Source organism: Protomyctophum parallelum (genome assembly GCF_964188405.1).
Source record: "Protomyctophum parallelum genome assembly, chromosome: 22".
In the NCBI taxonomy this organism is placed as follows: domain Eukaryota; kingdom Metazoa; phylum Chordata; class Actinopteri; order Myctophiformes; family Myctophidae; genus Protomyctophum; species Protomyctophum parallelum.
In genome coordinates this window covers 13,993,767-14,018,233 of record NC_139714.1, presented here as the reverse complement: position 1 = coordinate 14,018,233, position 24,467 = coordinate 13,993,767, and the positions used below count along the sequence as shown (strand labels likewise).

Here is a 24,467-nt window from a genome sequence, read left to right as displayed (position 1 = left end):
GATCTACAAGCTCATAGCGCGCCACTGAGTGGCGCGCTACGAGCTTGTAGGTCTGCTATTTTTTTTTTTATCGTAAAAATGTGGCTCAAATATTTGAATATATATTCTTTCAAAGTGAATGTTTTAAAATCTAAATGGGTTAAAAGAGCAATCATGATCCGCTTTGTATGACCGCATGCTGGAGAGGGCCCAACATCCCCCATACCAATATACTATTTGTTTTGTATGCATGGATTGTAGCAACAACAAAAAAGTCACAAAAAATAAATAATGTGTATGACCCAAGTCCTATTATGCGATTTGTGAAACAGTGTGAAAAGAGCGCCCCACACACTAGCGTTTCCTAAACAATTAACACAATCCTATTAAAATTAAGAAAACGTTTTGTCGTCAAAATATGTCTGCCCTGTTCTCCTCAGTGGCTGGAGCAATCGATCTGAATTTTCACACGGGCATTGACCATTAGCATATTATACACACAACTGCGTCACCTGTTTTTCCACTTTCCCAAAATGTAAGCTCCTTATCAGCCTTATATAATATGTATACACCGGAGATTCTGAGTTCTGGCTATGAAACCCATTGTCGCCCCTTGCCATTGTTACAGCCGTCAACATGGATACAGCCCCGCTAGCTATATGGGACGATTAGCCTGGCGGACCGCAGACGTTTTGTTTTGAAAGGAGAAAAAACACCTTGTATTTTCACTAACCAATAAGAGTGCAGAGGGGCGTCACTCCAAATGTGGTCACATCAGTGTTCTCGCGGGCGGGCAATTCAGTTGGTGAACCAATAGGAAGTGCCCGGCTGTGTCCACACACTGCGTTATACGAGTGGGAGGTCGGTTGGAAATAATCTTCATAGCACTAGCACGCACATTCACACATGCAATGTTCTAATCCAGGTTGTGTTGTTACTTATTAGCAAACCCAGCACACGCAGCTTAAACATCGACGCGTGTGCGTGCGTGTGTTCGCTGTGGGACCGCAATGCAGCGACCAGTTGCGCGTGCGTGTGTTGGAACTCTGGCAGCTAGGCAGTTATTGAACACAGGCCTTGCCCATACATATAACTAAAAGTCTGCAAATACTTAAATTGTGTGCAAGACTGCGCACGTCCCCGGCTATTGACTAGTATGTATAATTATGATACCGGTATTTTAGTAATATTGTTCCTGCTGTTCTACATACTGTACTGCCAATCAGGTGGAGAAATCACAGAGTGAGGTTTTGACCTTCACTTCAATGAAATATCGTAGACATACTGTACATATTGATAGTTTTATCACTTCAAATGCTCTAATCTAAAAAATAGAAAATACATTATATCAATACAATTTTAAAAGAATTCTTTTTTTAGCTGCACAACATTCTGAAGCCAGCACGTCTTCTATGGAATCCAAGTGACTTATAAAGCTACGACTTTATGTTCAAATGCAATCACTTTGTGTTTTGTGTCAACTTGTGTGTAGCTCCGCTGGAATGTATGCTCGGTTTAGTAATCATGCAAATTGACGGGACAATAAAGACAATTATTATCACTATTGTGTGTGTGTGTGTGTGTGTGTGTGTGTGTGTGTGTGTGCGTGTGTGTGTGTACCTGGTGATGTCCTCCTCGTCCTCTCTCTTCTGTCGGGCGGCTCGGGGCTGAGTCATGTTGACCCAGTTGGGCAGAGACTGCAGCAGACGACTGATGTCCTCATCCTTGGACCAGGAGGCACTGATGGTCAGCTTCTCCTCGCACTGGACCACACCCCTGGACACAGACACACACGCAGGCACACACACAGTCACACACACACACACACATTAAAAGGCTAAATCTAAATCTTATGACCGAAATATTTTGGAATCGAAACGATGATTTTTTTTTCAGGAAATATCGTTCTAAACCTATGCTCTTGCGGTGCTCTTCTACATGCACTCAATCTTGTAGATCTGCTATTTTAAAAACAAAAGTTGGCACGGAAAAGTTTGAGAACTACTGGTTTAGACGGATAACAGGCTTGATGTTGTTCCTGCTGTCCTTGTGTGCCACTCTTTGCTCTCAACTTATATAACTTTTGACCTTGTTGTCTTGTTGACTGTAGTGCTGCATGCTTAGCTCTGAGCCTGGCTCTGTGGATGAGAGTGTCTGCTAAACACCTCCATTGTAATTGTAAATTGAGACGAAGCTTTTTCTCGCTGCATAATGGGCCGTATGTCATTGTAGTCTCAGTCTCTAGACGTGCTCACATAAGCTTGGCAGACAGATACAGTAAACAGTCTTTCCACAAAAGGTCCAGAGACAAGATGTAAAAATGGTCGATATTCAACGGCGTGAAAAATGCCGCATGGCAAATCCTGTTATATGGCTTATTGTTCTGTTATATGGCTTATTGTTCTGTTCCTGTCGCTGAATGTGTTTGATGCAGAGGCATCATAAAAAAAGAGTGGCAAACTAAAACTAAAACGGTGTTGCATGAAAATACCCCCAAAATGTACGTTGTGATGAGATAGTACCTTATCGATTATTTTAACCCGGGAAAGTATCTGTCATTTTAGCTATATAAATTACAAATGTGTTTTTTTTCAGAATTCAGTCAGGACAACTCAAGAATGGATATAATATATATATTTATTGAAAATAAAATTAGCAATATATTTATTATAGTTTGGCGATGAATTGGATCTGCTTTTTAAGTACTCAGATCAAGCGCATCAGTCCCTATAGGGACTCCGAATCCCCCGGGGCGGCGGTGGCTCAGGGGTAGAGTGGCTGGATGGTAACCGCAAGGTCGCCAGTTTGAACTCGGGCTCCCCCAGAGTTAGTGTCGAAGTGTCCTTGAGCAAGACACTGAACCCCTAATTGCTCCTGATGTGCTGGTTGGTGCCTTGCATGGTTTCCTCTGCCATCGGTGTATGAATGTGTGTGTGAAACTGTGAATGGGTGAATGTAATGCAAAATCTATGTAAAGCGCCTTGGATAAAGGCGCTATATAAAAATGCACCATTTATCATTTGCCCGTACCTAAACAGCAGATCCAATACGACAGGTGGTAGCTGGGGTGGAGGAGGGTGAGCAGCACAAGTTTTAGCAGACAGCAGCACAGCAGTATCAGTGTGTGCAGCAGCAAACAAGAAGGCAGATTGGGGTGCAGTACTTAGTTTAGACAGTACTTAGTTTAGACTAGTCATTTGGTTAGACCAGTCATTAGTCATACAACTACAACCTATCTCAAACCCTCACCTCCCACGGGGCAGCACACCTAAACCTAACCTTAAACCATGTCTAACCAATGACTAGTCTAAACTAAGTATGCACCCCATTTAACCCTTGGAATGCCAGTCCCAATTTTTTTGTTTGGGTAACAAATTGGCATATTTTTAATTCATCGTTTTAACATACAAGAAAGATCTGGTGGATTGAAGAGATGTTTTTTTTTCTTCATTCATTGCAAATGTATTCTCTCGATTCGCCACCAGATGGCGGGAAAGCACCATCATGCTGATTTTGGCTAAAATAGACGGATCTTCCTAAGTCACTTCCGGTTGAACGATCAACAACATCCTGTAGTATTTTGACCCTAGTCAATAGCTTGGCTGGTCCGGATTGCTAAGCTAATGCTATATAAGTCAAATTAACCTCAAATCAACCCCAAAAGATCGCAAAATATCAAATTTTTTACAGCGACGCACATGGAGACGGCGCGCGTGCACGATAGCGCACGATCACGCGGATTTCGGCCGTTTTTTGGTAAATTACATCCAACATTAGTGATATTAGCGAAAAAATATTATTTTTTGCTCTTTTGACCCCGTGATAACTGATATTGATTGTCATTCCGTTTTTTCCGTGAATTGTAGGCCAAGGGTTAACTAGCCGGTATAAAGATGGAATGAGTGTGTGATTGGATGAAGTGAATGATAACGTGACGCTGAGGCGGTCCAATGAACGGCCGGCCGTTTCCTGACTGAACTTGCTCTGCGCATGTCTGTGACAGGCGCGATGCTCATAACTCTTAGGATTTAGAACAGAGGTTTGGAAGGTGTCTCTGTGTCATCACAACAGTCAGTCAGTGATATCTGATAGTGTCCGTTTATAGCGAAATCTTTAATAATTCGACGGCAGTAACATTAGCGTTTTCTCTCAATCAGTTGATTCTTTATGAAGAGCGTGTGACGGAAGAGCGTGACAGGCTTCCTGCACGTTTGCATAGTATGTGTGGTGGCGTGTCGCCCGTGCTTTGTGTGTGAGTGTGTGTGTGTGTAGTGGCATGTCGCCTGTGTGTTGTGTGTGTGTGTGTAGTGGCGTGTCGCCTGTGTGTTGTGTGTGTAGTAGCGTGTCGCCCGTGTGTTGTGTGTGTAGTGGCGTGTCGCCCGTGTGTTGTGTGTGTGTGTAGTGGCGTGTCACCCGTGTGTTGTGTGTGTGTGTGTGTGTGTGTGTGTGTAGTGGCGTGTCGCCAGTGTGTTGTGTGTGTGCAGCATTACACAAAGAGTGTGTGACAGAAGCGTGACAGGCTTGAGCGTTACAGGCTTCCTGCACGTTTGCATAGTAACTGCGATCTGCAGTCGCAACAAGTTGGGAACTAGTTCACTCCGACATATGTATTTATAGGTTGCTGCTGTATTGGAAAACCATGCGACTTAAAAAACTTCTCACTTGAATCGACCTTTGACATGGTTATTTATGAAACGAAAAGTTTGAAGATTGAAAGTCATGGGGCAGTGCATGGCTCTTGGAACGGTGTGAAAATTGGTGTTATAATGTGGAGAAGTGCTGCTGCATTAGAGAGGCATTATGGCATCAGTCTGATCCTAAGTCCTGAGAAAACAGCACGCAGAAACACAGAACTTTTCAGGCTGTGACCCCACATGGAATTGTAGGAGTTGAGGCATTACATTTAGTTTGACTCTGTTCCACAAATAAATATTGTGACAATAGCCAAACTAGGTAACTAACGCCTTGCATTTTTGCCTCTTTCTTCGGTAATAGTTGACAATTTGGCAAATGACATAGTAATGGTCTCAGTAGTTTATTCTTTTAATTTCAAAATGTCTTAAAGTTCCTTAAACTGTAACAGATACCCTGTCTGGGGGTCCTGACCCCCTGTCTGGGAACCACTGGTCCAGAGGCTGAGGTGGACTGAAGAGGTGAGTTCAGGTCTTTACCTGTAGGCGGCGTTGCAGATGTCCTTGTACTCTTTGAGCTTGTCACAGACCATCTCCAGGAACTGGTTGGAGTAGGCACTGAGGTCCTGCATCAGACCCATCAGGTCCTGGATGGACTTCTCCACCACCACCGTGCTCTGGAGACCACAGAGAGAGAGAGAGAGAGTCAACTCACGTTAATTTATACAGCATATCCTTGCTGTTGGGCAGAAACCGCTCATCTCCATATTTTAACTTTGTTTTATTTCCTTTGTAATTTAATGCCCCGGCTTGATCAGACTACAGCGCCACACAAAAGCACCAAACGTAGCAGATCCGCAAGCTCAAAAAAAGATCTGCTACTTTTGATGCTTTGGAATTTGAATGTTGAAAAGTACGTTTCCACCCGACAGACATATTTAAAAACAACAGGAGTTGACCCGAAGATGACAGATAGCATCATGACAGCCGTACTACCAACTACCAAGTTTGGTAACACATAAATCAGAGTAAAGATGAAGTAAAATTCAAAGTTAAGGGAAGCTAAATACAGTAACAAACAGAAACCAAGGTGTATACTGTATGTGGGGCGGCTGACAACCCACAATTGTGTCTGGGGAGGAAACGAGTAAATTGGGGATCAAAAGGAGATAAACTATAAAAAGGAAAAAAGGTGGGTGTTAAGATTTTATTCAAAATTATATAGGCTGGGATAGGAGGCTATTCCAACTATTCCATTTAGGGGAGAGAGAGGGTAATTGTTAGCCATAGGATTTATTTTTATCGGGAACAAAATAACATGGAGGTTATTTAAAGTTGGGACTTTATGGAGGGAAATAAGGAAATACAGTGCTGGAGGTGAAGATAAATTTACTGATTAAAAAAAAGCTGCAGTTGGTAAAAAAAAAGGCTATATTTCCAGCGCAAATATTGAGTTTTTTTCCTGGCCGCGGTCACCAAACGCTTGTTTATGGAGGAACGCTGGCTTTCCAGAGCAAGGGTTCCCAATCATTTCGGGCCGCGATACCCCAAAATATTAATATTTGAACTGGGGTTCAGTTGGTTAAATCCTGTAGTGAGATGAGGTGACAAGCTCATCTCCCCTGCTTAAGTTTGAGCAGAAAGTACAGTACAGCCATATTCTGAGAACGTAAATGGACAGACTCAGTGTGTGTGTGTGTGTGTGAGAGACAGCGCATCACCATGACTGAGTCACAATGGCACTGTGACAGCAGTCATTATAGAGTAACCACAGTGGTGTGACTAACAGGTAGTGAACGCACGCACACACGCACAGAAGCACGCACGCACAGAAGCACGCACGCACAGAAGCACGCACGCACGGAAGCACGCACGCACAGAAGCACGCACGCACAGAAGCACGCACACACAGAAGCACGCACGAACAGAAGCACGCACGCACAGAAGCACGCACGCACGGAAGCACGCACGCACGGAAGCACGCACGCACGGAAGCACGCACGCACGGAAGCACGCACGCACAGAAGCACGCACGCACAGAAGCACGCACGCACAGAAGCACGCACGCACAGAAGCACGCACGCACAGAAGCACGCACGCACAGAAGCACGCACGCACGCACCCCTCTTCTCTGACTCCCTCTGCGTTGGGCTGAACCAACTCCATATCAGACCCAAGAGTAAACAATGGATCCCTGATCCATTACTCCTGCTCTTAACAAATGTTCCGTGCTCGGCTGGCGTCGTCTAATTCTGCTCATTTAACACTGCAGGCATTTGTCTTAAGGACAGCAGGAATCATTACAAAGCAATCAAGTCGAGAGAGAGAGAGAGAGAGAGAGAGAGAGAGAGAGATAGAGGAAGCCTCTCTGTCTTGTCTTATCAAGTAGAAATGCTTTGTGAGGTGCTTCTCCATCTCTCTCTCTCTAAAAGCCCACAACTGCATCCCGTTACAATATCATGGGGGAGGGGGGGGGGGGGGGGGACACACGACAGAAAGAACAACAAACAATTTCTCTTGCGGTTAGCCGCACAGCTGCATTACCCTTGAAATCCAGCTTGCTTGCACTTCAGTCCCATCCATTCTTCATGTCATCCCCACACATAAAAGCACACAGTCAATGGAAATTATAGACCACACTCTTTGCAAATGGGCGTAGAAATCATAAGCGGTGTAAACATACAGTACAGTACAGTACAGTGCCAGACGGCGTGATTTAATGACAGCCATGGGCCAAAGCCTCCCCGCGCCAGGCGCCTTGGCTGCAGGAAGCAGCTAATGCATGCATGGATGGACAACACTGCATATAGGAGCCTCTCTGAGGGGTGGAAAGAATGCTTTATATCAAAAAGCTCGGGTGGCGCAGTGCTAAAGTACCTGCCTACGCATCCAGCTTTGTCGAGCGGGGTATGTGTGTGTGCATGTGTGTGTGTGTGCTTGCGTGGGTACGTGTTGGTTGGACGAGAGTGGAGTTGGTGTGAGTGTGAAACGGGGTCAGGTGGTTTCCCGCCAATAAAATTGGGGCGGTACGGGGGACAGGGGGGTTTGACCCCAGGTGTTCCGCTGTGTTGCTCACATTCTGACCCCAAAACCACTGACACCGCCCTGACACCTACGCACACTCAGGTTTCCCCAAACACGCACGCACGCACGCACCATCATCATTACACACATGGGCGCACACATACACACACACACACACACACACACACACACACACACACACACACACACACACACACACACACACACACACACACACACACACACACAGACGCTCACTCACAGTCACAGATACAAATTCACGTACACGTAAACACACACACACACTCTCTCAGGGGTAAAGGGGAGCTGTGCATGAGTAGGGACATCGTCCTGACAGGATCATTCATCAACGTCAGGCCAGAGATACGCTCTGAGGACTCCCCTGACACACACACAACCTGTGTCTGTGTGTGTGTGTGTGTGTGGCTGTGTGTGTGTGTTCGACTACAAACACATCATGAAACAAGCGACCAGGTACACACGGACATAAAAAAAACAAAATGTTCCGCTAAGTGACACTTTGAGTCACAGGTTTCACGGTGCGTTGATAAAGTCGCCATCCTAAAATATTAATGTCCGCACAAGTACAGTATAGTAATAGCAACGCGCATGGGTGTGTGTGTGTCTGTGTGTTCAACTTACTGCAAAACATCATGAAACGAGAGACCACAAAGCATCCACTGACCGGTGCAAAGCATTATGGGATGTCATTAAGCACAATAATACAGACCACAATGTAAATAGAGAAACACCACCAATTCACACACACACACACACACACACACACACACACACACACACACACACACACACACACACACACACACACACGGGGGCTTAATTCGCGACCAGGAAGGGACCAATCATAAGCTGTCAGCTTCAATCACATCCAATCTGATACCCTGCTCGCACGTGCATGTACACACACCCACACACACACCCACCCACCCACCCACCCACACACACACACACACACACACACACAGCCAATGAAATCATCACCATCACCATTTGCATAAGCTTACATATCCAATCATCTCGCTTGTCTGATGAAATCAATGGTGTCCCAGATTGAGACCTGAAATGTTTGCACTTCTGATGATTATTATAACCATGTGTGATAATAAAACAAAAATCTAATTATCTATGTGGGCCTTTTTATTTAGTTTATCTCTGTAACGCATGTTCATGGAGAATGCATGAAAGTGTTGGTCATAAACTGGAGCTGCGTTGGCTGTGTTGCATGGTCATTGGTCATTATTATTTCTTGCCACATCTTTTCGCCTAATGGATTGGTTGGATTGGCGTTGCAACGTACTGTAGAGCACGGGTTCCCAAAGTGGGGTCCGGGGTCCCCTAGGGGTACTTGAGGGAGTTCCAGGGGGTACCTAGCTCAATTTGAGATATAAGGAACCCTTATGGACCCTTATGGGTCCATTTAGTTCCATTTGTACACTCTTTGAGTTAAATTAACAGTGGTTTTTACAATATAAATTGGGGTACCAGAGATAGAAATGCCATTAAATCGGGTGTCCGTAGACTAATGCGTGTGAATTTGGGGGTACATGAAACACTGGAATATGTTTTCAAATGAAAAGTAAAAATAGTCATTATGCTGAATGTCCAGTGTCACAAGGTATCATAATGTATAAAACATATTCAAATGGCAAAAGTTTAAATAGGGCTGTAAAAGTGTAAAATTAACTAACTAAAGTTTTCAAATAATTGTAGTGGAGTAAAATTACAATATTTGCCTTTGAGATGTAGTGGAGTAGAAGTAAAAAGTATTGACAATTGGAAACACTCCAGTAAAGTAAAAGTACTTACTTAATTGTACTTACAGTACTAAAGTAAATGTACTTAGTTACTTTACACCAGTGGTTCCCAAAGTGGGGTCCCTCTGAGGGTCCTTGACGGAGTTCCAGGAGGTTCCCAGCTAAATTGCATAGTTGGGAACCAAATGGACCCTTATGGGTCTGTAAATGGAGCCAGAGTTAACCCATTCTGAACGGGCACCCATTTTGGTGTCGGCATCATGTCATGCTTTAGCTATTGAAAAATAGCAGATCTACAAGCTCATATCGCGCCACCGAGTGGCGCGATACGAGCTTGTAGGTCTGCTATTTTTGAAAAATCGAAGAGCGACTGACATTTCTAGAATCTGATCTCAGGTCAGAATGGGTTAATCAGACCAGTGTGCGTCCAGTGGAAACCTCGTATGAATCTGATCTCAGGTCAGAATGGGTTAAATTAACGTTGTAATTTTACAATATACATTGGGGTCCCAGAGATAGAAATGGGGGACCGTAGCCTAATTCAGGTCAAACTTCCCCATACATTTTCCCCATAGACGTTTCACAGTTGTACACTGCCCAAACAAATGTTTGATGTGTCCGAGGCTTACAGGGCTTTAAATGAATACGTTTTGAAACGTCTATGGAAAAATTTATGGGGAATAATCTTCCGGCGCCCTCGCAGGAGGTGGGACTGCGACACTCTATAACAAACAAAACAAAACAAAAAACTCCATGGGTTGTGTAAAAAGTTCCAGGCTAACTTCTCATATTCCATTAATTAATCCACACTAGGAACAGCATGCATAATGCAGTGTTTGTGCTTTTCTTTAATTGGAATGTGATGCACCAATAATATCACACATGGTTAATTACAGATGGGCGCACGCACACGCACACACACACACACACACACACACACACACACACACGCACGCACACACACACACACACACACACACACACACACACACACACACACACACACACACACACACACACACACACACACACACACACACACACACACACACACACACACACACACACACACACACACACACACACACACACACACACACACACCAAAGTCACGCCTCCTAAACAGAAGAATGTACCCCCGCCACCCAGGAGGGGGGAGGGGGGGTTGTACAGAGACTGTCGCATCATTACCTTCTAGTGAGACTGACAGTGTGTGTGTGCGCACACGCGTGTGCATGTGTGTGTGGTGGGGGGAAGGAGGGGGGCAACCCCATGCTGGTTTCAATGCAACCTCTGGAATCATCTATCAGTGTATGAAGATGTTCAAATACACGGACGGAACACTGTGTTTGTGACTCAAAGTGTGTTGCTTCCATATGTGGGCGTAATGAAGCTCATAGAATAACCTCATGTACAGAAACCATGACTCGCTTGCATGCCGCATGCGCAAACACACGTATACACGCAAACACATGCACACACACACACACCACCACACAGACACACAAGCGTTGCTCTTACTATACTTATGAGGACATTAATATTTTTAGGACAGCAACTTTGTGTCCAAATAGTCATATTTACAGAATTCAAATAAATGAAAAAATAGCAGATCTACAAACTCACAGGGAGTCCCGTTGTAACAATGTTTTTGTTCTGACCAATTTAGTGGCAATGTCAAAATGCCGCAGCCCGCTTGGTCTTCAACCAGCCTAAATTCTCACATGTCTCCCCCTTCTCCGCTCCCTCCATTGGCTCCCGGTTGCTGCCCGCACAGAGTGAAACTCTGATGCTGGCCTTCAAAGCAACCAACAAACCCTCCCGGGCGCTCAGATCAGCCAAGGCAGGGATGCTGGAAGAACATTCACTAAAAGCCAGGAAAATCCTAAAGTCTTCTCCCTTCTGGCTCCAAAACCAGGGAACGCACTTCAGACTCACTCCCAATCTTCCGCCGTAGTCTGAAAACCAACCTCTTCAGACTCCATCTTAGCCTGAAGCACTTGACATAGAACTTGTCCTATAGCCTCAATGACCTTACAGGCGTGAGGCATATTCACTTCATGTAATTTAAATTATAGACATAGCACTCTATAATGTATACAGTAGATATTCCTCTGTTAGACGGATGTTAGCTTACGTATGATTCTTGATAACTATGTATTTAATGTACACTATGTGTTGTTCTTGCTTACCGTAAATCGCTCTGGATTAACCCATTCTGGGCGGGAACCCCTTTTGGTGTCAGCATTATGTTATGCTTTAGCTATTGAAAAATAGCAGATCTACAAGCTCATAGATTGCCACCGAGTGGCTTGTAGGTCTGCTATTTTTGAAAAATCTAAGAACGACTGACATAGAAACATAGCTTTTTCAGAAAACTGTCAGGATGTAGAAGACATTTTTAGAATCTGATCTCAGGTCAAAATGGATTAAGAGTGTCTGCTAAATGCCTAAATTGAAAATTGAATGACCTGCCAGTGAGGAGCCTCCACCGGGAGGACGTAGAGCCTTCGTCCTAATCCTCCCCCGCTGACAGGTGCCTCCCCAGCCTGTAGGATAGCATGTAGTGACAAATATATCCATCCCCGCCCGTCTTCCCTCCCCCAAAAATTGTGTAGACACTCAACAATGCACCAAAGTGGATTCGAACCCACAACCTCAGCGGAGGTGGGCAGGGGACTGTAGCACTGTGCAACGCAGGTACTTACAAATCAACCATTCATATCTTTGTCTGGAACAGGTCAATTGTACCTCACAAATCACTTGTCATCTGTTAACTTGAGGCTCAACTTTCAAAAAACTAAAGTGTATACCGGTAAGCTATAACTTTTTACCCGCCCAAAGCAACAAAATAAAGACTTCCTCTCCTGTCATACCAAAGGCTAAAGAACTGACATTTCATATTCTGGCTGTCTCACTCACTCACATTCTCCACAGGCCACTATTACACCCGGCTATACGCTACACACACACACTCACGCACACACGCATCCACACACGCGCACGCACGCACCATCCTTCAGCTGTAACGGTGTCTGGCATGAACCACTGCAGGGCTCAAGACCTTCTATGTCATCCAGAGAGACTTTCACTCTCCCTTCCTCTGTCTGTCTGTCTCTGTATCTCGCTCTGTCTGTCTGTCTCTGTATCTCACTCTGTCTGTTTATCTCAGGCTGTCTCACTCTCTCTCTGTCTTTCTCTGTTTGTTTATTTCTCTCTGTCTCTCTCTCCAAGTCTGTCTGTCTGTCTGTCTCCGAAATAAACCACCTAACCTAAAGTTTTTTTTTCTTTTTCCTCCCATTAATAAATCAATGCAATTGAACAGCCTTTATGTCTGTGTGTTGGTTAAGAAGAAAGTTAGGTGGTTTCTTCCAGACAGCACTGATATACAGTGCACACACACACACACACACACACACACACACACACACACACACACACACACACACACACACACACACACACACACACACACACACACACACACACACACACACACACACACACACACACACACACACACACACACACACACACACACACACACACACACACACACACACGTCAGCCAGCCCCAGAGGACAGACAGGAACGTCGCCATAGCCCCAGCAGCAGGTTGGTAGGAGGCTGACAGGGGGACAGAGGCAGCACTCCTTACCCAGGGGGAGAACATGTGTCTGGGACAGATAACCCAGGCGAGAGGCAGGATGGAGACGAGGCCTCCAGGAATGCAAGGTGGAGCAAACAGCAGAGGGCTGTAACTAAGAACTGAAGTACTGTACGTAAGTACAATTCTGACATATTTATTACTTCAATTATTTAACTTCTAAACCACTACGTCTCAGTCAGAGGCAAATATTGTACGTTTTACTCCACTACAATTCTTTGCTAAAAGGGTTTTCTATCTGTTATGCACCACATCGTTTCTGACTGTAATGTAATAATAATAATAATGGATTGCATTTTCATTTTTATAGCGCTTTTCTATGCACTAATGACTACGTGCTTACTCAAAACGCTTTACAATGGTCCATGCATTCACACATTGGGAGTTGAAGCGGCCAACAGTAAACGCCAGCGTCCTCACTTCCCACATTCACACACCAATGGAGGCAAGGTGGAGTTCAGTGTGTTGCCCAAGGACATTTCCACATGTGGACAGGAGGAGCCGGGATGCGAACCGCCGACCCACGGGCCATTGGACGACCTGCTCTACCTCCTGGGCCACAGCCGCCCCATAATAATGTAGATGTCTACACCTTTCCAAATGCATTTAAGGATTCAGTCAGCCTGTTTTGAATCAAGCCTGGGGGGGAAGGTCTCACGGCCGAAACGAATCCTGAATAAAATATTCTCTTGAACCTGCAATAAGCAGTGTGCGGGTCTAATCTGTCCACATTCCTATTTACACGCAGCACCACAAAATGGCTACCACTGCTATGCCCTATATACTATAATAGGGCTCCCGTGGTTCATTTTCACTTCTAATCCACAGACATATACTATCGTAGCGTTTATATTCCTGCTGTGACATGTACCTGGGAGCGCTAGAATGATTGGCCTCAGTTCAGTCTAGTATTGCAGCTTGAGTGAGGCATTTATTTTATACCTAAAGGGCACTTGTGTTGTGTTATTATTATTATTTTTTAAGATGAACCGATTGGGGGGGGGGGTTTGTGAAATGTTCTCGGCCCCAAAAAGAACACCTTAAGGAATTCTTGACACATCATTCTTGCACATCATCTTCTATCCATTATTAGGCCTGACCTGGTGACTCGCCAGCTCGCTTTAAAATACACAGGAATCACATTTCCATAACATTAGCGCTTTGACCTGAGCCCTCGCGGGATTCCTGCGACCGCTTTTTGCCTACTGATGTCTGATACCGACATGGACAAAGGACAGAGTGACCTTATGTCTGCTCATAAAGCCGATAATCATCGATAATGACACACGGAGAGGGGCTAATCTTAGCCCTCCATATACAGTAGGTTAATAACAACGGTATCTAGAGAGGACATGATTAGCATATCAACACGCACCAGCAGTGTATAATAGATACATATGTATGTATGTATGCGTGTGATTGTAATAATGATATTAATACGACCGACTGTAAGATTAGGTTTGACACCGTTGTCCATCCTTCTGTCTCACTCTCTCTCTGGTTCTCTCTCTCTCTCCCTCTCTCTCTCTCTCTCTCTCTCTCTCTCTCATTAGCTTTAGCGGTGCTATGCTATCTGTCCAGCATTTTGCCACTGATTGATTCATTTAATTAGAGTTGGAGGGGATGGAGGTGTGTGTGTGACTGACTGTGTGTGTGTGTGTGTGTGTGTGTGTGGGTGGGGGGGGCTATGGTCACTCTGTTGGATAGGACTGGAGATTGGCTCCATTAATCTTAGTGGAACCTCAACATCCCGTGTCACACACACACACACACACACACACACACACACACGCATAAGGACACTGGTTTTACGAATCCCCCAATTTTAACCCTTAAACCCGGAATAGCAGAACCACAAGCTGCACAACGCCTTGCAGGCTTGTAGACGAGCTATTTGTGGTATACTAACCTCAACCTGAATCTTTTCTTAATCATAAGCATAACGGGAATTTTACGTATCAGGAGCGACACAGATAAACAATATGAAAACAAATATTGTGTGCTCAAATATTAACCTTGTTTCAAAATTAAAAGAATAAAAATAAAAATAAAAAAATAAAATATATATATAATAAAAAGAAAGTTGGTCACGAAAAAAAATAATATATATACTCGTCGCTTTATCGACTCATCATAATAGTGATGTAAGCTATTCTACTCTGAACAAATGGATCGTCCGCTTGGGAAACGGAAGGTTCCCATCGGCAGTTCCATCCAGGCGGCCTGCAGTGTGGTCACACGCATGCACGTTCTGGGAGAGGCGCTAACGTGCACGCTAATGTCTTACCCCGTTCAAACTACTGCGCGCGTTAATGTGCGCCGCGGTGGACCTGCGGATAGGAGAGAGAACAGGTGCATCTATAAACGTCTTCCCCCTGCGGTTTCCTCCGTGTGTGTGTGTGTGTGTGTCTGTGTGTCTAATGTGGTGTAGCATTATAAAGCCCCCCCGACGCCATCAGGCTGTCTGAGATAATAACACCTGATCACGATCACCTGAGGGAAGTTCAGCATGTATGCTGTGGGCTTGAAAACATGAGCACACACGCACGCACGCGCCCACACACACGCACGCAAGCGCACACACACACACGCACACACTAAGGCTTTAACAAACTAGTCGACCTCGTTGGAACTAGTTGAATAATTGAAACAAAAGTTTTTTAATTATTTGTAATATTAATTAATATTATTATTATTGTAGTCCTACAACATCTATTAATCTTAGCTGTTCTTGATCGACTGGATCATGACAAACACAACCATGGCCAGTAAGACTGGCATCCAGTGGACCTTCACCCAGCAACTTGAAGACCTTGACTTTGCAGATGATGTCTACAGGTCAGCACCAGTCAAAGCTAACACTACTCTCCCAAGAGGCAGCAAAGACTGGCCTCACGATAAACGTGAAAAATACAGAACTCATGAGGGTAAACCACAAACAGGACCTCCCAGTTCAACTACAGGGAGACCACATCAAAGAGACTGACCGCTTCACATATCTCGGGAGCATACTTGGCAAAGAGGGTGGATCAGATGATGACATCAAAAGCAGAATCAACAAGGCCAGTCACGTTCTCACCACGCTGCGACCCATCTGGAACTCCAAGGCACCGTCCCTCCGAAATAATATTTAACACCAACGTCAAGTCAGTTCTCCTCTATGGATCAGAGACATGGAGAGTGACCAATACTACCACCATCAAACTCCAGACCTTTGTCAACAGATGCCTGAGACGCATTCTGAACATCAGGTGGCCTGATAAAATATAAAACGCCAGGATGTGAAGAAGAGATAGTGGGTGTGGATTGGACATTGGAAAACCTACTGACACCTACTGACAACATCACTAAGCAAGCACTGGGCTAGAATCCACAGGGCAAAGCGCACGCATGCAAATAAATATACAGGGTAACATTGTGCCAAGACTCATTCATAAGCACACACACACACACACACACACACACACACACACACGGAATTGAAAAGGCACTAAATGTGCATGGAAGAAGAGGCCTCCTTGATTTACCCTAATTAAATAAAGCAAAAACGCCCGGAAACAATAGGAACGTTTTAGTGCTCGCCCGGCTATCAGCAGAAAGGCTCATTAGCCCCAGCAGTGTAATTAGCAAGATGCTGCAATCCTCGTTAAGGAGGGACCATAACCGTAAACAAAACCCACAGTCTCTCTATCCCTCTCTCTGTCTCTCTTTCTTTCTTTCTCTGTCTATCTCTCTCTCTCTCCCCCCCCTCTTTCCCTCTCTCTCTCTCTAATGAACTGCCAAGCACTGCTGTTTTCACCCAGGCACAGATTCAAGGGCTTTGACAAGACACAGCACGCACGCACGCACGCACACACACACACACACGCACGCCGACCAGCGTGTGCTGGCCGAGCTGGCCTAGACACCAAAACACTTTATCAAACAATCAACACCATTAATACATTTACAGGTAAAGATAATAGAAAAAAAGTTGCAAAACACCTCTCACGCAGTGCCTCACTCACTCGTGTCCTGCCAATCAGAGAGAGAGAGAGACACACACACACACACAGTGGAGTCGGTTTCTAACACACTGTCTGAGCTGGTGTGTGTGTGTGTGTGTGTGTGTGTGTGTGTGTGTGTTTCCTCACCTGCAGCAGGGGTCTCTGGACCCCCAGCAGCTTCATGGTGTCAGCGCTGGCCAGGACCTTCAGAGGATCCGAGGTCTTGCTCACCGACTCGATCTCCTTGTTGATCTCCGTCCTCACCTGCAAGAACACAACACTGTCACATCACCTGGATACATTCACGACTTGTATCCCCTCAGAGTGAAGACACAGAGACACAGAGCCTCGAGAACTAAGCTGAAAGCGATGGGTCTAATTTGATCAAATGTTTAATTCTGTTCGTTAAAACAGGTCCTAGTTGTGCATCTTAACCACTTAAGCCCTATATACTGTATCTACTAGTTTAGTAGTGCGGCTCCCCAGGTTATTAAGATGTACAGTAATAGGGGTTTATCTAAGCTCATCTCGCTCAAGAATCGCCCAAAGGGTGGCGCCATTTCCATGGTGCCAACACAGAATAAATCCATATACTCACGAAACAATACTGATTGGGTCGTGCAGCTGTCTGTCACGACTGTGGCTGCAAGCTCCGCCCAGAGCCTATAAAGCAGCACACAGCCGGAAAAGACGTCATTCCTGCCTTTTTCTGCGCTAACACAGATTTTCTAAGACTACCACTTCCATAACTCCGTTGAGACTTTTATTCCCCCTGGACGAGTGCTTCACTTGTACCCTGGAATTCGCGGTGGAAACCCGGTGGTCTTACACTCACGAGAACGAAACGCAGTAAGTTTCAGAAACAATAAAAAAGGGGCTTTTTTCCTGTCAGTGCTGTGAAGCCTCTCGGACATAGCCCCGTTAGCCTTGGCTAACACTAGCTTAGCTTTAGCCTAGCTGTTGACAAACGCTAGCTTAGCTGTGGCTCAGCCTAACCAGTGTCGGGAGACCTCGCGTTAGCCGCGAAGCCCTGCCTGGACCGTGGAACAAGAGCCAGCCGACGATAGACAAGACACAGCCGCTCGTCGGAAAGAAGTTCAGCCCGGCGACCCGCAGAAGTCAACCTGCACTGCTCTGCTAACGGTGAGTTGATAAACCTCCGCTTTGCAACCCCAGTTAGCTCTGTTTTCTCCCCTGTTTTCTCTACACTATCGTCGGAAACCTTGAGGGACCCTACTAGCTAAAACGCAGTTTTCACAGACTCCCTCGGCCCGCGCTGACCCACGTTCTTTCCCGCCACGTTGTGTCGTAAGACCCCGTCGGCTCGGAAGCCCGTTCCACGGCTATCACAGGCTCCCACACGGCCGCAAGGCCTAGCGCTAGATCGGCGACGCACGTTGCTCCGTGCCGAAAGGCCCTAGCTACTAGCCAGCTACTATCTAGCTGCCCTCTGGCTACTTCTAGCCTCCTCTAGCTGCTATCAGCTACTCCTGTTGCTTCTAGCTACTGTTGACTGCCCCTGGCTCTTGGTGTGTGTTTCTGTAGCTGTTTATAGTGACTTCTAACGTCATCTGGCTACACCTAGCCACTTTGTAGCTGTATTCTAGCGACTTCTAGCTACTTCTAGCGGATCTAGCGGATTCTAGCTACTTTTTCTCCAGACTTCTGGAGAACACTGCGCTTGGCCTACAAAACTCTCTCCGTGTGTCGGAAGACCCTGGTTAGTTTTCTAGCCTTTACTACACCTCAGTGGACAGTTGGAAAACTAAACTAGGCAACATGGCTACTGGCGGTGACGCTACACAACACAACCAGACCCAGGAGGACCCTCAGTGGGTATGTTTCAGTCGCAACTGCAACAGAACCCGGGCAACAGACAACCCGCATAAGCAGCAAGCTGCAACGCTGTTTCGCTTGCTACCGGTGTTTCTAGCTAATCCTCGGCCGCTAGGCGTTGATTTTAGCGCCACCAACAACAAGCAACCACCGTAGCCGGGTTACGACGCTAGCTTGCTATCCAGCCGCAGCTTCGCTAGCCTTCCTAGGTTAGCTAGCTCCCGCTAATGCAGCTATAGCCTTTTAGCTCCGCTAGACACTAGCTAGTTTCCAGCCGTCAGGCGTTAACTACAGCTTCTCTAGCTTCTCTTTGGCACGGTTGTTTTTGCTATCGAAGGCCACAGGCCTGCTCTACGCAACCCGCACTACCCGACGAACCGCCGCATCGCTCTGTGTCGTCAGACCTAAACAGCACCAGCCCGACGGCCGCGCTACGCGAGCCCCAGGCTTTGCGGCCTTCCCGTAGTCCGGCGCCTTTTCTTTCACGCAACTAAACAGCTTCTCTGGCCACCACAGTTTCACAACGTGGTCGTCTCTGTTTAGACAGCTGATTTTCAGTGGAGCACCACGAGTCCTACTCTTCTACTCCACCACCACTTTTCCTTTTTTATAATTTTTATATTATAACTTAAAGGAGAAGTGCTTCTACAATGTCTTGAACTGCTGGTTCCTTCTTTAAGCTACAACTGTGCTTGACCTACAAGACTCTTCCCTGTGTCGGAAGACCCTGGTTAGTTTTCTAGCCTTATTACACCTCAGTGGACAGTTGGAAAACTACACTAGGCAACATGGCTACTGGCGGTGACGCTACACAGCACAACCAGACCCAGGAGGACCTTCAGCAGCGGTGACAACAGCCCTCCCGGGTTCCCGAGGAGGAACGCCACCGGGAATTTCTCATGCAACTGCAGCAACCTGCTGTCCCCTGAGGACAGTCACTCTCGCTGCATGGTTTGCCTGCTCGCCAGGCTCTCGAGACCTCTGGTCTCTACCCCTGCTGCTTCTGCTTCGCGGACGGGGAGAAAAGCTGACGCATCTCACGCGTCGAGAGTCACCAAGACAGGTCCCTGGTCGACACCTCCGAGCCCGGCTGTCCCGACCAGCCCCAAACTTCGAGGCCTAGGCCCACCACCTCGTCCTCTCTCTCCAGACCCCTCAACCTTGACGCGTCTCAGAGACACCATGACGAGTCCTTCCTGGGCTCCTCCCCTGCCAGGAAGGCGGCTCGGACCGCCAGCAACAAGCTCCACACGCTCTTCACCACACTGGTAAACAGGCCTGTGGAGCCAGACCCGAGACATCAGCCAGGCCTCACCGGCTGGCTCTGGGTGCTGCTCTCCCTCCAGCGGGATCTCGTCGGCCCACCAACGAGGCTCCCCCGAGCCGGGTGGTTGCGACAACGAGATGTCGGATGCAGTCCTAGGCCTCCACCGACAACTACCGCTGCTACTACTTCACGCAGCGGCCGAAGGCACGAGTCTCACTCGACGTGGTTCCCCAGCGACCCTCGACTACCGACTGCTTCCCTCAACATTACAGGTATGTACATTGTGAAGCTAGGGTTGTTTAGCTATTTAGCTAACTTTTTCGAGGTCGGGAGTAGCAACCTCGTTGGATGGCCGATGCCACCCTAGCATGCTTAGCTTTCTAGATAGGCTGCTTTTCAAGGTGGACGACGGACAGCGAGCTCCTCCAAGAGCTCCCTCCGCACGCCAACCCCGACACACCAGCGGTGGTAGGGGTGGCCGCTCTGGCTCCAAGCCCCACCAGGAGAGGGCAGGAGGCCAGCTGGCACCGTCCGGTGCCTCGGCCGGCACCCCCAACCGTGACAGACGCCCGGCTGGGCGTGGCCACGGCCGCCCGCCCCATGGCCCCAGACGAGGCCAGGGCAGAGGCCGTGGGGAGCCACAGAGCAAATGACGCCGTCCCCGTCCCAGGGGAGACGAGACCAGACGTCTCCCCTCCCCCCCCTGAGCCTGGATTTGAGTATTCTTCTCACACTCAGACCGCCCAGGAAGAGGCGGGGGCTCACGATGCGGAGCATCACCACGGGTGCGGCCGATCATCGACATGTTGTTGTTTCCAATGTTGTACCTGTTTTATTTCCTGTAATGAAGGCCTTCACGCCATTAAAACAAACAACGACAACAACATCGGGGGGACATGAACCCACTGCCAGGAGTAGCCCCCGGGCTCTCCGACACAGTGGGGCGGGACCTTGGCCTTGTGGCGGGCCTAAACGCCACTGGCAGGACGGGTCATGCCGAAATTTTCTCTGGTCCACCAGGAGGCGCCAGCCCTGCGCGACGACGCGCTCCCCTGGCGATGGAGAACCCCCTTGCGCGTCGCCTGACACAGTGGGAACTGTGCGGAGCGTCTCCTTGGGTTCTCCGCACCATAGCGAGAGGTTACAGGCTCCAGTTCGCTATGAGACCCCCTGCATTCGGAGAAATCCTCTACTCCGATGCACGCGGCGAAGCGGGTCAGGTTCTCCAGCAGGAGATCAACTCTCTGCTGGAGAAGAAGGCTGTCAGAGAGGTACCCCTGAGCCAGAGTCGCAGCGGGTTTTACTCACGCTACTTCCTGGTCAAGAAGAAGGGGGGGGGGCTGCGTCCAATCATGGACCTACGAGCTCTCAATCGGTACCTCAAGTCCTTCCGCTTCAAGATGCTGACAGCCAAGTCTCTTGTGCGCTCTATACGCATGAACGACTGGTTCACATCTATAGACCTGAAAGACGCCTACTTTCACATCCCTATCTACCCACCTCACAGGAAGTTCCTGAGGTTTGGTTTCAAGGGGAAGGTGTACGAATACACGGTTCTCCCCTTCGGGATGTCCCTGAGCCCCAGGGTGTTCGTCAAATGCACCGAGACGGCTCTGGCCCCTCTGCGGCGACGAGGTCTACGTGTAGCAAGCTACATCGACGACTGGCTTCTGAGCGCAGGCTCGCCACAGGAGGCACTATGGAACACCACTCGGGTGGTGTCCCATATGTCCTCCCTAGGGTTCACCATAAATCACGAGAAGAGTGTTATGGTGCCCGCCCAGTCGATCAACTTCATAGGCATAGCACTGGATTCAGTCTCCTTCACGGCTCGGTTGAGCCCGGAGAGGATCGACGCCTTCCTGAAGTGCGTGGCCCTGTTCCAGAGAGGACACAGACTGCCACTCAGAATCTGCCTACGTATGGCGGGACTGATGGCGTCGGCCATCTCCCTGGTGCGGTTGGGCAGACTCCACATGAGACCCTTTCAGCGCTGGTTGAGGTCTCTACGGGTGCCCACCAGATTCCTCTCGCGGCGAGTGACAATCCCCGGGGAATGCACGCTCGCCCTGAGGTGGTGGTCGGACAGACGGACCCTGAAGGAGGGAGTCCCCCTTGGTTTACCGTTGGCCAGGAAGGTCGTCACTACGGACGCGAGCCTGAGTGGGTGGGGGGCCACCCACGAAGGCAGGTCGGCCAGAGGGATATGGGATGGAACCTTGAGGTCCGCCCACATCAATTATCTGGAACTCCTAGCGGTCTTCCTCGCGCTGCAAGCGTTCGAGCCGCTCATACGGGGTTGTCATGTCCTCGTCCGTACCGACAACACGACAACGATGTGCTACATCAACAGGCAGGGTGGACTGAGGTCCTTACGCCTGCACACGTTGGCATACAGGCTTTTGACTTGGTGCGACGGGCGTCTTCTGTCACTGACAGCCTGCCACGTCCCGGGACTACTGAACGCGGGTGCAGACCTGTTGTCCAGAGGTCCCCTCCGTTACGGCAACTGGTCCCTACACCCGGGTGTAGTGGAACAGATCTGGGACAGGTTCGGGACTCCGGTGGCAGACCTGTTCGCTACAGACGAGAACAAGAAGTGTCCACTCTTTTTCTCCCTGAAAGGCTCGCCAACTTTGGGACTGGACACGATGGCACATCGGTGGCCTCGGGGCCTACTCTATGCCTTCCCTCCACTAGAGCTGATTCCCTTCACCTTAGCCAGGGTGAGGGTTCAGGGCTCGGACGTGCTACTAGTGGCTCCAGCCCGAGGGTCCTGGAGACAGGACATTTTCCCCCTCCTCTACGACCAGCCTTGGCGGCTCCCTCTGTGGAGGGATCTGCTTACCCAGGCGGGTCGCGAGATATTCCATCCGCGCCCACAGGACTTAGACTTCTGGGTGTGCCCGGTGAGGGGTCGACTCTAATAGCCACAGGCTTGCCCCCTAGAGTCATTGAGACGATCTTGGGGGCCAGGGCCCCTTCGACTAGACAGCGGTACAACACGACTTGGAACGTGTTTGTGCGCTGGTGTGCGGCGAGGCCGGAACGGGCCGTTCTTTTTCAGGCCTCGGTGGTTCTTATCCTAACCTTCTTGCAAGAATTGTTGGATAGACACTTGGGGAACTCCTCAGTGAAACTCAACCTGGCGGCCATATCGGCCTACCATGTGGGTATGGACAACAGACCAATAAGTGAGAACTTATTGATTCGACAGTTCATGAGGGGTGTCAAGCGTGCTCGGCCGGTATCTAGATCCTTAGTTCCCTCCTGGGATCTGACCTTGGTACTGCACGCTCTGTCGAGAGCCCCCTTCGAACCGCTGGACACGGTGGGTTTGAAGTTTCTCTCACTTAAGACTGCCCTGCTGGTCGCCTTGACTACAGCGAAGCGATCTAGTGACATGCACGCGCTCTCGGTGAGTCCAAGCTGCATGAGATTTAGTGGGAACGGTACCAGGGTTTCGCTCAGGCCGAACCTGTCGTTCCTGCCCAAGAACTTTCCTTCCGGATGTACTCCGGTAGACTTGGCGGCTTTCCACCCGCCCCCTTTCGCATCGGCGGAAGACGAGAGGCTGAACAGTCTCTGTCCGGTCAGGGCGCTGAAACTGTATGTAGACAGGACTGCTGCCTTTAGGAAGGGCAATCAGTTGTTTGTCGCATGGGACCCTCAGAGAAGGGGGAATCCCATAACCAAGGTGAGACTTTCACAATGGGTTGTGGAAGCCATACAGTTGACCTATGCCGAGAGTGGTACACAACCCCCGGAGGGTTTGCGGGCTCACTCTACGAGAGGCATGTCTGCATCCTGGGCTCTTGCGAAGGGAGCATCACTTCAGGATGTGTGTACGTCGTCCCCTTCGACTTTCGCCACGTACTATAACTTGGACGTGGCATCTCTTGGAATTGCTCACGCCGTTCTGGGAGCTGCCGCTAGGTGATGGGACAGTTGGGAACAACGGTCACACACGCGCACTTCAGGAGATAGAGCCTAGGGCATATGAGATGGGGAACCATCAGCCCGCGTCTGAGTGCTTAGACAGTTTTCACTGGCTAGCTCCTTAGGTAGGTTCTTGTCTACTGGGCCTGTGGTCCAGATAGCCTCCTTGCCTTTCCTTCTCCCCACGGGCAGGGGACTGCTGGGGGAGGGGTCCCGGGTCGGGCCTCCTTTTCAACTGGTGGTAGTGATACGGGGGGTTTATGTACACCCTTAGGCGATTCTTGAGCGAGATGAGCTTAGATAAACTCTGGGTTACTTTAGTAACCTCAGTTTATCAAGCGA

General features: G+C 48.3%; 1 protein-coding gene across 1 annotated transcript in view; it reads right to left on the bottom strand.

Annotated features, from left to right (window-relative positions):
- The window catches only part of exoc4 (exocyst complex component 4), a 165,092-nt gene that overhangs the window by 30,173 nt on the left and 110,452 nt on the right, over positions 1–24,467 (bottom strand). Inside the window, exons 13-15 of the mRNA XM_083757731.1 lie at positions 17,231–17,347; positions 5,151–5,287; positions 1,600–1,755 (exon numbers count right to left, since the gene is read on the bottom strand). Of these exons, the coding sequence (XP_083613857.1) occupies positions 1,600–1,755; positions 5,151–5,287; positions 17,231–17,347 (410 nt within the window). The remainder of the gene's footprint in view (positions 1–1,599; positions 1,756–5,150; positions 5,288–17,230; positions 17,348–24,467) is intronic.